The 15,896-nt window shown below is 31.8% G+C and overlaps 1 protein-coding gene across 1 annotated transcript; it reads left to right on the top strand.

Moving 5' to 3' along the window:
* Window positions 1–405: 405 nt before the first annotated feature.
* Window positions 406–13,966, top strand: LOC127723311 (uncharacterized). The gene is made up of 5 exons (XM_052229880.1): window positions 406–522; window positions 7,951–8,573; window positions 9,608–9,760; window positions 13,214–13,373; window positions 13,842–13,966. Exons 1-4 carry the CDS (start codon window positions 414–416, stop codon window positions 13,298–13,300), a joined length of 972 nt encoding a protein of 323 aa, XP_052085840.1. The 5' UTR covers window positions 406–413; the 3' UTR covers window positions 13,301–13,373; window positions 13,842–13,966.
* Window positions 13,967–15,896: the final 1,930 nt, after the last annotated feature.

The raw sequence follows: 15,896 nt of genomic DNA, 5'->3' as shown, positions 1-15,896 counted from the left end.
TATATTTTGAGGATGAGCGAATCAGGTGAGTGGGTGTGTTCGTATGTTTTATTGCATTGTGAATCATTGTACTAGTTGTTTTGGGGAAAGGTTAACACCCATCACGACCAGGCTGGGAAACTGCGTAGGCAAATGCTCACCCTAAATCTGTACCGATACAGTGTGTTAAATGTCTTCCTTCACACCATAACCCATGGTGGTGCTTCTACTAAAGGAGGAAGATACAGAACATACATACATCAAATTGATACACAGCACGATAATATTTAAAGAAAAGATATTTATGATATAGAATTAATTTGTAACGACCTAGTATTTTGCTTTCTTTTTCGATTATTTATTTAGAAGAAAAAGAGTTATTTTCAGTTTGTTATAATAAAATATTCGTGTGATGAATATCAATACAAGACAACATGGCGGCAAAAAAGAAAACAAACAAATCTTCTTCCTTGAAATACTTTATTATATGTTTTAGTATAATCCTGATGATGGCAATATGTATATATGCGTGGTCGTTATATGGTAAACACAATAAATTTCATAAAAATTATCAATCGCAATAATAAGATGACAGTGATTTCAGCATCTCGTGACACTTGTCGTCTATGAGTTTGTTCCTTGGATTATGAATTTATGTTGACATGATTCTTTTTATCATGAATCACAGGGGCTCTGGAATCTTATTTTAGAACATAATGTGACATATTTCTTTAAAAAGCAATGGGGCTTATAAAACAATTGTCTTTTTCTCAGTGTTTTCATTGGGTAGAGATCACACAACGTTTCAAAATAAGATTCCAGAACACCTGCCTGTTAGTGTTACCTGTTACCTATTCTGCATATTCCACCTTTTCCAGATGAACCACTTCAGTTGGTAAATCCTCTTGAAGTGTAGAATCCCTTATACTATATTTATTGCATGGTGTCAAATCAGTTACCAAACTGCCATAATATTATTTTATCCTATCCATCATTGAAATCAAAGTGAAACAAAAAGTTGTGTTTCAATTTCTAAAGTGAAAGTGAAAGTAGCATATGGTCATTATACAGTCAGGGGACTTACTTAAATAAGTGATTTTCTAAATCACTGATTCAAGTAACATTATGTCCATAAAGGTTGGAAGTAAGAGTTGTCTTTCTTTAATAATCACCTATTTAAGTAGTACAAATTAATCACTAGACTAAGTGATTTAATTCTATTGTAGCTTTAAATATAGAATACTAATGATCCAGGGACTAATTATGTTGCTAAAATTATCAGAACCAACATCTGTGTTGATAGGATGACCGGGTCATGTCAGGTGATGACGTTGTACTAAATCTAGGATAATGACATAAAAATCACTTGTTTAAGTATCATACCTCAATTTCCCTTCCAAAAAATCACTTCTTTAAGTATCATAATTTTAATAACCCCCACTAATTTCAACACCCCCGAACAGTGAAATTTTGATCGCGAACAGTAGGATTTTATTACATAATCTATAAGAAGAAACCTTGAATTTTACAGGAAAAATACTCCCAAAAATCTGTTAAGAAAGTATCAGTCCATTATGTAAAGCCATTTTTATAGCATTTTTTCAACTAAAATAGAATTTGCAGCTAAATGATTGCATCAAAGGCATAAACCTTGCTGCTTAAAAGAAGCAAAAAGTTCATTTTTTTCAATTTTACTAATGAAAAGATATTATCTAAACCTATGTGTTTAAAATTTTGGTAAAACTACAAAATCGCAATTTGAGACAAAACTTCGAATTTGCTACTTAAATAAGTGATTTAAAAATCACTTATTTCAATAAGTCCCCTGACTGTTATAACAAATTTACATTTCAAAATAAGCAGAAATTGAAACCATTCATGTCATAAAGAAACAAATGGCACCTTGACCTCCCTGAATTTCGGGTCCGTTGGCCCAAAATCATGTTCGCTCCCTTTTTATTGATTTTGTGTTGAATAAAGTATATAACGTGTTTAAGTTAGTGTATTGCTGTAAATAAATTTTTCTTATTATTTCAAAACAAAGTGACATACTAAAAACATAAACCAGTTTCCTTTAGTGTTTAATTGTTGTATTATTTATTTTGACGAAATCAGAGACATATATGTATTGTATTATATTTGAGACTACTATAACATATAGTAGTCTCAGATTATATATCTCTGATGAAATGAATCATGAATAAAATATTGTCATGAAGATTAAGGCAAAGTTCATTCATCTTAGACTTGCGAAAGAACATGAAGAAAGGCGAAATTAAGATACTAAATCTTCATTGAGTTTACTCATACCAAGCTACATGTAACTAAATGCAGTATTTACATCAAAGTTAGTTATAACAACAATCATGATTTTCAAACACAGAATAATAATACCAAATTTGGCTTTGTAAATACCAATTAACAGTAATCATACATAATTACATGTAGAATTTAATAATTAATCATCAAATCATAAAAAAAAAAATATCTCATTTAAAAATAGAATTTTAAAAGAAAATTTAGATATTTTGATAAAAACATCTTAAAAAAATATCTAATAATTCAACCAGTAATTGAATAAAAATAGGCTGCGAACGAACCCATGGGGCGATGTGTAGGGTGTGAACATTTATTGGGAGCGAACAGACCTGATACCGACCTCCCTAGAAGTTTAGTAGATTGTACCGTAATTTGAAATAGATTTCATTTATTGATGATGAATGGATGTTTAATGTTTAGTGCAAAATATCACATGTACCTTTCAGGATGAGAACATGTTATGTGACATAGATATGAACCCTGCTTTGTAAAACGCTGACACACTGAACAAGATTTTAAAACGTGTTACTTCACAAGATGACAGCCTGAACAAACGGCGAAGAAGTCTTTCTTTTGAATTGTTTGCATTTTGAGCTTACTGGGGATCAAATCTACAACTTCATGCTCTCAAAACAAGCAGTCTAAATATATCATAAGACTTCAATGCTGTTACTATTAATTGAAATTAAAACTGTAATAAAATTATGTTCATACAGAACCCTGTTCATATAGACAATTAGACCGTTGGTTTTCCCATTTGAATGGTTTTACACTAGTAATTTTTGGGGCCCTTTATAGCTTGCTGTTCGGTGTGAGCCAAGGCTCCGTGTTGAAGACCATACTTTGACCTATAATGGTTTACCTTTATAAATTTTGACTTGGATGGAGAGTTGTCTCATTGGCCATGTTGGCACTCATACCACATCTTCTTATATCTAAATACTGTGTTAAATAACAATAATCAAATTGTTTTTCACATGAGTTCTATATCACATGTTTATGGAAGTCTAAAAAAGATTTTAAAAGTAACCAAAATCTATGCTAATTCATAATAATAATAATAATGAATAATAATATTCATAAAAACATGTACATGTCTTATTGACACTCTTCCTACATCTTTTTTATTACTACCTGTAACGTTATGTTATATAGGCACCTACGTTTCAATATTGTATTTATATTGTGTCATAGATCAAACTTATTTGCTCAGTGTATGTTTACTTGTTTTTGTTTAAATGTCTTTTTGATCGAGTTAAGCCATTTCACTTGATATTTTATAGTGTGTCTTTTTATGTTGTAATGTTACACTACTGTCTCAGGTTAGGGTGAAGGTTGGTGCCTGTTAAAACGTTTTAAACCCACAGCAATTTTTATGCAACTGTCCGAAGTCAGGAGCCTGTTGTTCAGTGGTTGTCGTTTGTTGGTGTGGTTCATAGGTGTTTATCGTTTCTCGATTTTTATATAGATTAGACCATTGGTTTTCCTGTTTGAACTGTTTTACACTAGTCATTTTGGGGCCCTTTATAGCTTGCTGTTCGGTGTGAGCCAAGGCTCCGTGTTGAAGACCATACTTTGACCTATAATGGTTTACCTTTATAAATTTTGACTTGGATGGAGAGTTGTCTCATTGGCCATGTTGGCACTCATACCACATCTTCTTATATCTAAATACTGTGTTAAATAACAATAATCAAATTGTTTTTCACATGAGTTCTATATCACATGTTTATGGAAGTCTAAAAAAGATTTTAAAAGTAACCAAAATCTATGCTAATTCATAATAATAATAATAATGAATAATAATATTCATAAAAACATGTACATGTCTTATTGACACTCTTCCTACATCTTTTTTATTACTACCTGTAACGTTATGTTATATAGGCACCTACGTTTCAATATTGTATTTATATTGTGTCATAGATCAAACTTATTTGCTCAGTGTATGTTTACTTGTTTTTGTTTAAATGTCTTTTTGATCGAGTTAAGCCATTTCACTTGATATTTTATAGTGTGTCTTTTTATGTTGTAATGTTACACTACTGTCTCAGGTTAGGGTGAAGGTTGGTGCCTGTTAAAACGTTTTAAACCCACAGCAATTTTTATGCAACTGTCCGAAGTCAGGAGCCTGTTGTTCAGTGGTTGTCGTTTGTTGGTGTGGTTCATAGGTGTTTATCGTTTCTCGATTTTTATATAGATTAGACCATTGGTTTTCCTGTTTGAACTGTTTTACACTAGTCATTTTGGGGCCCTTTATAGCTTGCTGTTCGGTGTGAGCCAAGGCTCCGTGTTGAAGACCATACTTTGACCTATAATGGTTTACCTTTATAAATTTTGACTTGGATGGAGAGTTGTCTCATTGGCCATGTTGGCACTCATACCACATCTTATATCTAAATACTGTGTTAAATAACAATAATCAAATTGTTTTTCACATGAGTTCTATATCACATGTTTATGGAAGTCTAAAAAAGATTTTAAAAGTAACCAAAATCTATGCTAATTCATAATAATAATAATAATGAATAATAATATTCATAAAAACATGTACATGTCTTATTGACACTCTTCCTACATCTTTTTTATTACTACCTGTAACGTTATGTTATATAGGCACCTACGTTTCAATATTGTATTTATATTGTGTCATAGATCAAACTTATTTGCTCAGTGTATGTTTACTTGTTTTTGTTTAAATGTCTTTTTGATCGAGTTAAGCCATTTCACTTGATATTTTATAGTGTGTCTTTTTATGTTGTAATGTTACACTACTGTCTCAGGTTAGGGTGAAGGTTGGTGCCTGTTAAAACGTTTTAAACCCACAGCAATTTTTATGCAACTGTCCGAAGTCAGGAGCCTGTTGTTCAGTGGTTGTCGTTTGTTGGTGTGGTTCATAGGTGTTTATCGTTTCTCGATTTTTATATAGATTAGACCATTGGTTTTCCTGTTTGAACTGTTTTACACTAGTCATTTTGGGGCCCTTTATAGCTTGCTGTTCGGTGTGAGCCAAGGCTCCGTGTTGAAGACCATACTTTGACCTATAATGGTTTACCTTTATAAATTTTGACTTGGATGGAGAGTTGTCTCATTGGCCATGTTGGCACTCATACCACATCTTATATCTAAATACTGTGTTAAATAACAATAATCAAATTGTTTTTCACATGAGTTCTATATCACATGTTTATGGAAGTCTAAAAAAGATTTTAAAAGTAACCAAAATCTATGCTAATTCATAATAATAATAATAATGAATAATAATATTCATAAAAACATGTACATGTCTTATTGACACTCTTCCTACCTCTTTTTTATTACTACCTGTAACGTTATGTTATATAGGCACCTACGTTTCAATATTGTATTTATGTGTCATAGATCAAACTTATTTGCTCAGTGTATGTTTACTTGTTTTTGTTTAAATGTCTTTTTGATCGAGTTAAGCCATTTCACTTGATATTTTATAGTGTGTCTTTTTATGTTGTAATGTTACACTACTGTCTCAGGTTAGGGTGAAGGTTGGTGCCTGTTAAAACGTTTTAAACCCACAGCAATTTTTATGCAACTGTCCGAAGTCAGGAGCCTGTTGTTCAGTGGTTGTCGTTTGTTGGTGTGGTTCATAGGTGTTTATCGTTTCTCGATTTTTATATAGATTAGACCATTGGTTTTCCTGTTTGAACTGTTTTACACTAGTCATTTTGGGGCCCTTTATAGCTTGCTGTTCGGTGTGAGCCAAGGCTCCGTGTGGAAGACCATACTTTGACCTATAATGGTTTACCTTTATAAATTTTGACTTGGATGGAGAGTTGTCTCATTGGCACTCATACCACATCTTCATATATCTAAATACTGTGTTAAATAACAATAATCAAATTGTTTTTCACATGAGTTCTATATCACATGTTTATGGAAGTCTAAAAAAGATTTTTAAAGTAACCAAAATCTATGCTAATTCATAATAATAATAATAATGAATAATAATATTCATAAAAACATGTACATGTCTTATTGACACTCTTCCTACATCTTTTTTATTACTACCTGTAACGTTATGTTATATAGGCACCTACGTTTCAATATTGTATTTATATTGTGTCATAGATCAAACTTATTTGCTCAGTGTATGTTTACTTGTTTTTGTTTAAATGTCTTTTTGATCGAGTTAAGCCATTTCACTTGATATTTTATAGTGTGTCTTTTTATGTTGTAATGTTACACTACTGTCTCAGGTTAGGGTGAAGGTTGGTGCCTGTTAAAACGTTTTAAACCCACAGCAATTTTTATGCAACTGTCCGAAGTCAGGAGCCTGTTGTTCAGTGGTTGTCGTTTGTTGGTGTGGTTCATAGGTGTTTATCGTTTCTCGATTTTTATATAGATTAGACCATTGGTTTTCCTGTTTGAACTGTTTTACACTAGTCATTTTGGGGCCCTTTATAGCTTGCTGTTCGGTGTGAGCCAAGGCTCCGTGTTGAAGACCATACTTTGACCTATAATGGTTTACCTTTATAAATTTTGACTTGGATAGAGAGTTGTCTCATTGGCCATGTTGGCACTCATACCACATCTTCTTATATCTAAATACTGTGTTAAATAACAATAATCAAATTGTTTTTCACATGAGTTCTATATCACATGTTTATGGAAGTCTAAAAAAGATTTTTAAAGTAACCAAAATCTATGCTAATTCATAATAATAATAATAATGAATAATAATATTCATAAAAACATGTACATGTCTTATTGACACTCTTCCTACATCTTTTTTATTACTACCTGTAACGTTATGTTATATAGGCACCTACGTTTCAATATTGTATTTATATTGTGTCATAGATCAAACTTATTTGCTCAGTGTATGTTTACTTGTTTTTGTTTAAATGTCTTTTTGATCGAGTTAAGCCATTTCACTTGATATTTTATAGTGTGTCTTTTTATGTTGTAATGTTACACTACTGTCTCAGGTTAGAGTGAAGGTTGGTGCCTGTTAAAACGTTTTAAACCCACAGCAATTTTTATGCAACTGTCCGAAGTCAGGAGCCTGTTGTTCAGTGGTTGTCGTTTGTTGGTGTGGTTCATAGGTGTTTATCGTTTCTCGATTTTTATATAGATTAGACCATTGGTTTTCCTGTTTGAATTGTTTTACACTAGTCATTTTGGGGCCCTTTATAGCTTGCTGTTCGGTGTGAGCCAAGGCTCCGTGTTGAACTTGGAAGTCTGTACTTTGACCTATAACTGTTAACTTTTTATCTTCTTATTTACATGACTTAAAAAGTTGTTTTCCTGATGTCATCTTGGAGATCTTTCATATGAATTAGTGTGCAAAATGAAAGATTTTAATGCTTTAGACCTTGGTCTATGATAAATTTGTAAATTGTTTGCTGATTAATTTCTTATAGAGCATGCATACTTTAAATTTTTATAGCACTGAAATTTTTGATAGAAAATTTGTCAATGGGATAATAAATACCGGTAAATAATGAATAAGATTTATTCAGAGTCAGCATGGTATACAAAACTAGGACATAACATAAGCTTTGTTGATCTTTAAACCAATATAAAAAACCAGGAAAATGTTTATGATAAGCCCTAGCCAGATTTTACAGAATGTGCCAAATATACATTAACAGCATGTCCTTTTCATCTTTTCAGATAGATTATATAAAAGACAACAGACACATCAGTCTTCAGAATGGAGTTGGTCTAGCCTATCATGGACATCTAAAGATACAGACAATCTCAAAACTTCACTTGAAATAGTCAAAGAAGATCTATACACAATTTATTTTGCACTTCTTTCAGCTGTTTGTTTATTTGTACCAAGGGAGACAACTTCGATTATATCTGCAGTTTTTCTGACATTGGCAGGAATTTTAACATTTTGTTATTCGAAAACTATTTATAATCAAAAGAAAAAAAGACCGAAAACTTCAGTAAAAGCAGGGAGTAACAATCAAAATGAAGATGTTATCATTAAAGAAGAAACAGATGTTTTATCAAAATCAAAATCATCAAAACCATCTGGCTTTAGAAATTGGTTGATGTTTTGGCGCAGAGGGCAAAATCCTGCAATAAAGGCAGAGAATAGTACACAAAATGGAGACACAAATGTGACTAGAACTACTTACTTATATCCCACAAAATTGTATAGCTTATTATCATTTAAGAAGTTTTTAATTTTATTTATATTTTTAATATTTTTAGTCAGTATTCCATGGGAATATGTTCGACTGTTTCAAATTGAAGTAGCAAAAAGAATGGCAGTTATGGGGAAGGTATGTAAGATCAATAAAACATGTGACAATGTAGTAGTAGTCCATGGTAGAGTAGACTCAAGGATAAATTATGAAATCAGTCTTGAAAGTGATCTATTAATGATTCACATAGGGATTGATAGTGAGCATATTTCTATTGAATGTACAAAGAGTTATTTACTCAAAATCACCCACATTCGCTGTGAAAATACACCAATGAGAGAGATTGGAAACTAAATTCCTTTTTGTGTACATTTACATCACCATAAAAAAATCACATTTTTATTTCAAACTATAATAAACATGTACATGTTTATCTGTACATGTTTATCACTGTATGGTAAGATATACTCAAAATTTTGAAATTTAAAGTTTTATTTTTCCAAAAAATGTTATGGAATTTATATCACAACATAATTAGAAATCACATTTTAAGTTCCTATCAACATGATCAAGTAACTGTAAACTCAGACATACTGATGAACCATAACATACTTTAATATTTAAATATTTTTCTAGGAACTCCAGGTTTCTAGTAAAATGGAATTTGTACTTGGTCTTTTAAACTATAACATAATCAATGATGGGATATATATCTTTATTATACATCCTGTCAAAATGCCAGATTATGATTGGTTGATATGAGGGAGACAATTTACTCTATCCTATGGTAAATACTCTTATTACCCTTCACGGAGACGCTTGATCAAGTGTGCGATTTATGAAATACAGATGGTTGTTATGTACAAGACATCATAATTTATTCCTTTGAATTTGAAAATTTAATAGACTGTAATAACAGAATATTCAGTATAATAAATTAAATAACACACACTGAGAGGGTGATAGAGCAGATTGTTACCCCTCAAAAAGACATTGTCAACCTTGGCTTCGCCTCAGTTAACAATGTTTTCTCGGGGTAACATTCTGCTCTATCACCCTCTCAGCTATGTGTTACATTTATATATTAATGCATTATTATACCCTTAACTCCAACATATCTTTTTTGTCTTTGTCTACAACAATCCTTAAATATGTTTTTAAATTTTTTACAGGGAGTTCCCAGTGAATGTTATCCAGAAAGAATGACAATCACAGAAAGTGTACGGTATTGGATGTTGTTACAGTTGTCATGGCAACATGATCCCTGTGAGAAATATCATACAGCTTTATTAGTGGATCCATTATGGGAGATAACTCCGTTAATGGTAAGATATCCAAAAAAAAACAAATATGTAGGGATTTTACTGTTTTAATAATTTTTTCGGGTATAACAGAGAATAAATTGCTGAGCTGATTGGTCTATATTTGATGTGTAACCTTACCCCATACATGTCAAAGCACCATTTCTAGGAGGGAGACTTTCTCTTTTTCCTTTAAAAATTTGAAATCAACTGCAAGGGATGTCAAAATCTCCCTCTTTGACAAAAACATTCTATTTTCACCCCTTCCTCATTTCAGTAGTTTTGATAGTATTTTCTGTTTTTTTTTTGTTTTCTATGTCTTGTAAAAACAATGCTTATTTGTATAGTAAAAAAACATTCTAGGTCTTCATGAATGTTTTGTAACTTGTTTTACTAATTACATCTGTGTATAGATGTTTGTGCTGAAAGATAAAGATACTTTTTTTTTCAATTTTTTCTGATTTATATATAAAAGCAAATAATAATGATATGGTTTGAATAGGTAAATTAAAAATTTTTAAGTTCTTAGACCACATTCATTCCGTGTCAGAAACCTGTGCTGTGTCAAATATTTAATCACAATCCAAATTCAGTGCTGTATCAAGCTTGAATGTTGTGTCCGTATTTGCCCCAACTGTTCAGGGTTCAACCTCTGTGGTCGTATCAAGCTGCGCCCAGCGTAGCATTTTATTTTATTGTAAAATGATGTCACCCATAATCTCCGCCTTAGTGGAGATGGAAAGAGGGAGATCTACAGCTTTGCCCTACCTTAACACATTACTTTGACTTCCACATAAACCTAAATGCCCCTTGCTAAATAGAAAATCATGAAACATTTTGTTATATAATTAATTTAACCTGGTTTAACCTGTTGCTATAACAATATTTGAAAAAAATCTTTTTATTTTGTTTTTTGATGAAGTGTTTAACTTATTAAGTATAATGAAAAATCAGTTCTATCAAATTTAAAAAAATTACACTTGGCTGGACTCTTTATCAGATAAGATTTTAAATATTTCTATGATCTTTAATAATTTTACGTTATATCTTAAAGACTTTGTAGATTGATCTGTAGATGGAATAATAGCTGTATAAACTGCTTTTAGACAAAGCTTTACCTTGTACACTGTTGTAGTGTTCAGAAATAAGCAAACTTTTACGACTTGTGCACTAGTATTTAGATTGAGTTATCATCAGCACACATTGGCTACATGGCTGTTAGAAAGATTAATATAAAAATGACACTAAAAGTTAGGCAAAAGACTTTGGGGCCCTTTATAGCTTGCTGTTAGGTGTGAGCCAAGGCTCCGTGTTGAAGACCGTACTTTGACCTATAATGGTTTACTTTTATAAATTTTGACTTGGATGGAGAGTTGTCTCATTGGCACTCATACCACACCTTCTTATATTTATTGTCACATAAATGTAGATTAAATTTTATTTGAAAATTCAGAAATTATTGTGTGCATTTATTATTGTGATGTTTGTCGAGCCTGCGACTTTTGTCGCAGAAAGCTCGACATAGGGATAGTAATCCGGCAGGCGGCGGCGGCGTTAGCTAACTTCTTAAAAGCTTTATATTTTAGAAGGTGGAAGGTCTGGATGCTTCATACTTTGTATATGGATGCCTCATGTTACAAAGTTTCCGTCAGTCACATGTCCAATATCCTTGACCTCATTTTCATGGTTCAGTGACTACTTGGAAAAAAAGTTAAGATTATTTGTAATGTTAAATTCTCTCTTATTATAAGTAATAGGATAACTATATTTGGTATGTGCGTACCTTGCAAGGTCCTCATGCCCGTCAGACAGTTTTCACTTGACCTTGACCTCATTTCATGGATCAGTGAACAAGGTTAAGTTTTGGTGGTCAAGTCCATATTTCAGATACTATAAGCAATAGGTCTAGTATATTCAGTGTATTGAAGGACTGTAAGGTGTACATGTCCAACTGGCAGGTGTCATCTTACCTTGACCTCATTTTCATGATTCAGTGGTCAAAGTTAAGTTTTTGAGTTTTGGTCTTTTTTTCTAATACTATATGCAATAGTTCAACTATATTTGGTGTATGGAAATATTTTATGATCTATTTGTCAGTCACGCAGGTTTTTTTTTACCTTGACCTCATTTTCAAGGTTCAATGCTCAGTGTTAAGTTTTTGTGTTTTGGTCTGTTTTTCTTAAACTATAAGCAATAGGTCAACTATATTTGTTGTATGGAAGAGTTGTTAGCTGTACATGCCTGCCTAGCATGGTTCATCTGACCTTGACCTCATTTTCATGGTTCATTGGTCAATGTTTAGTTTACTTGGTTAATGTTAAGTTTATGTGACAGTTGTAATAAAGCTTTATATTTAGGACTATCAACATACTATCAATGATTAGTAAAGAAGGCGAGACATTTCAGCATGTGCACTCTTGTTGAAGAATGGATAAAAATGCGAGATTAGTTATTTGGATTTCAGACAAATCTGCCTACAGCTTTGCGTATCACATATCAGAATGCGACTTCTTATCATCGAGATACTCACCCAGTACCATAATTGGCATTAATAAAAACCTCCCAATAATTTCTGAATTTACAGTATTTGTAAAAATATGAGAGAAAATCATAATTATATGTCTTTCTAGGATGACTTGTGTTTCTGCAGACTGAAACCTTGTTAATTTAGGGCTGTGCCAAAATTTATCGGGGTGAGAAATGGGAGACATTCAATTTAATAAAATATGAGGGGTTGCATTTTCCTCAGATTTCTTTAAGAATTATAAGTACAATGTAAAATGAAAATTTTGATTTTATGGGTGGTATAACAGGGTCGGAAAAAAGGGTCTCCGCTGCCCCCTTTGAGATTAATTCTGGAACAGCCCTTAGTATAGTCTGCTTCACTGGTCATTAGATGATCGTTATAAATTCATTATAATCTTCAGATGAATCATTACCTTTATAAATTAGAGTTGTCTCCCTCTCTATGCTACATTGTATTTCATTGCACAAACTGTTTTATGTAACAAGGATTTTTATGATTTATAAATAAAAAGGTATATTTTTGTAAGAACCTGAAACCTATTTGTAATATTTAAGGTAGATCATCGGTATATATTTCCTCAGATAGAATTTTCTTATGACTTAGAAGAGTGTTAGCTTCATGCACAAATTATTACATGTTCTCGTAATTTCTGCTTCTTGCTATGTTTTGTTTAGCTTTAAAGCAAAGAAATGCGAGAGATACTCACAAAAATGTAACTACAAGGAAAAATAGCTATGGTGGTGTCTGTCCTTTATATGCCTATGTTCTCCTCAGTAAATATTCCTAGCGTAAATGAATTTGTTTTAGAATATGTTTATTACGGCACAATGGTATAATGTACAGAATAAACTATAGGAATAATTGTTACATGTAATTTTAAATTGCCATGTAAATTTGCATAAATAAGCGTAGCTGATCTAAATATAAATATAAGCATGTGTTTTAACTAGGATAGTGAAATGCCAAAGAATACTTGTATGGAAAATAATTTAGACCATGTGAGACATACAGCTATCTGCGCTGCTTCTTACCTCTAAAAAGGGAACCACTCGCATCTTTGCACTCATCAAGGTGTAAACAGCAAAGACTGCTGAATTTGACCTTGCTCTGGTATTTATTTATGATTTACCGAAGTTAACATTCTAAGCAGGAAGAAAAAACATAACGTCAAATGCTGACATAAAACATAGGAGTCCTCAACTCAAAATGATTCTTATTTCCTATGAAAATAAGTAAATCTATTATGATAAAGCATATATTTATATTAGCTAATGCTTCTTGTACAGCTTTGGATGCATACTTAGAATATTTACCAAATGTCTGCGCTTTCAACTGTACATGTCAAAATTGCACCATATGTGACATTTATGATACAGTTAGTAACTAAAAGTGAAACGCATGCTTGTTGTACATTTGAAAGTAACTGAAACTATAAATAACTACATAATATCATATCTTAAACTCTCAAAATACAAAACTGACAATAAATCATTACTTGGGAACCACCAGTGCACATTTACAACACAGGTAATTGATTGAATTAAGATATATATTATATTTCATTTTCTTTATTTCCAGGTTCTTTCATCAGTTATAACAAGATCTCTCCTTCATCCAATAGAACTATTCTTTGGTGGTATTGGTAAAAGTTTTAGACTTTTCTTCAATGAAATACCTGCACAGTGGCAGCCAATAATGCTTATCGTTATAGTTTTAGTATTTTTATTGACAATTGTGATGCTGTGTGGGTACAGGATATCACTACCTTTGATACTAAAAATAGAACCAAAAACTCCTGTGTCGTGCAAAACAAAAAGTCATACAGGACGTGATTCAATTGATGGCAATTCAAAGACAAATAAAGTTGATATAAAAGATAAAAAACAGTTAGAATATTCTCATGGATAGTCATGATAAATATGAATAAAGTTTTAATGCAACATATGATATTCACAGACTAAATTATGGATAGACTTGAAAATCCTTGTTAATTCTCCTAACCAAATGACAATGTTAGCTGTTGTCACCACTTGCCATTTGGTGTTGTCTTCTGTTGTTGTGAACTTTTTTTTCATAAACCATCTCCTCTAAATTAAGTGGAATAATTTAGAGGAAGTTAGTTCATATCTTAATGAAATCAAATTAAGGAGTTATTTTGTAATATAATCATTGTGATATTATATCTACTTTACATCAAACTACCTTAGCCCTGAAACTTTATAAATATTTAAGCCTAAGTGATAAGAACATACGAACAGACACACAGACCAAAACACTACATGTTCTGCTGTTTAACATAAGCTGAACCCAAAATTGGGTCATCAGTTCTTTTTTTCTGTATTTCACAAGCAAGTGCAATAACTGTTATTACATGTTTTAACTATAGGTTTCATAACGAGTGAGAATTGGATATTGCTTGATATCAACTTGAGTTATTTAATTTCAATATAATAATGAACGAGCCTGCTGCGAGTTTATTATTACTATTTAAATTGAGTAACGAGAGTTGATATCAAGCGATATCCAATTCTCAGAAGTTGTTCAACCTATTTCTCTTATTGTCAACACTCTCTTTGTGTTAAATAAAAAATTTTGCGAATCATTGATCTAGTCTTTTGCACATACCACTGTGGCGTCATATGTCCTGTTCTGGCATCAAACTTCAACATTTGACATTTCAAAACTGTTTGTACGCTTAAAAATGTGATAAAATTCGACAAAGATCAGATTTCAGGTGAAAAGTGTGGTGTTCTGTAAATTATTGAAGAAATCACATTGCCATGGCAAAAGGTACATCATAACCCTTTGAAAGTCATCAATTACCTAATGAATAGCCAATGAAAATGTCGAAATATCATCCCATGATGCTGGATAATCCAAATAAATTAACGCAGCTTTCGTATCACTTTTTCATATCACACACTATGCAGTGTGATACGAGAAATATCTCTTCCTGCAAGAAATAGATAACAGGCCACAACCATAAGAGAAATTGAAATATGCAATGTACCTCAATAAAACAGCAACCCAACAAAATTATAAATAACCAACAAAAAAAACAAGAGATGTGATTGGTTTACTCTTATATCATTTCTTAAATTAGATAGATTGATTGATTGATTGTTGGCAATTAAGGCCACTTTCAGCATTTTTGGCTCTATTGGGTAGCAATTTTTTTTATTTGAAGCTGAAGTACCTGGAAAACCACTGACCATCAGTATGAAAAATAACAATCCTAGACAATTAAGGATGTTTGCTCCTCTTGTTTTTGAATTTCTGCCAGATTTTCGGAATCCTCTGGTTTTATCCGTGTATTGCCATTAAAAAATTTGCCCACTTACCTCTACTTTTCTTTTCATAATTTTATTACATATTGTTTTAAAAGCCATATTTGAAAATCTTATAAAGTCCTTGTTATTTTTTCATAGTTTTTGAAACAAAAAAGCGGCTAATGTAAAAAGTATGAAAAATCTAGAGAAAATCATTTCCCGCCAAATTTTCAATGGCTTTTATCTCGAAAACAAGCACACGGACCCTTCATTTTTTTCTGCTTTTTTTGTTCCTTTATTTATATATATACTATCATTTTAGAACATTCTTTTAAAAATCTTGTTATTTTGAAACAGAGTAGCG

Source organism: Mytilus californianus, unplaced genomic scaffold (genome assembly GCF_021869535.1).
Source record: "Mytilus californianus isolate M0D057914Y unplaced genomic scaffold, xbMytCali1.0.p SCAF_13, whole genome shotgun sequence".
Classification (NCBI taxonomy): Eukaryota; Metazoa; Mollusca; class Bivalvia; order Mytilida; family Mytilidae; genus Mytilus; species Mytilus californianus.
Note: the sequence above shows the minus strand (reverse complement) of the source record. Positions and strands in the feature narration are given on the sequence as shown.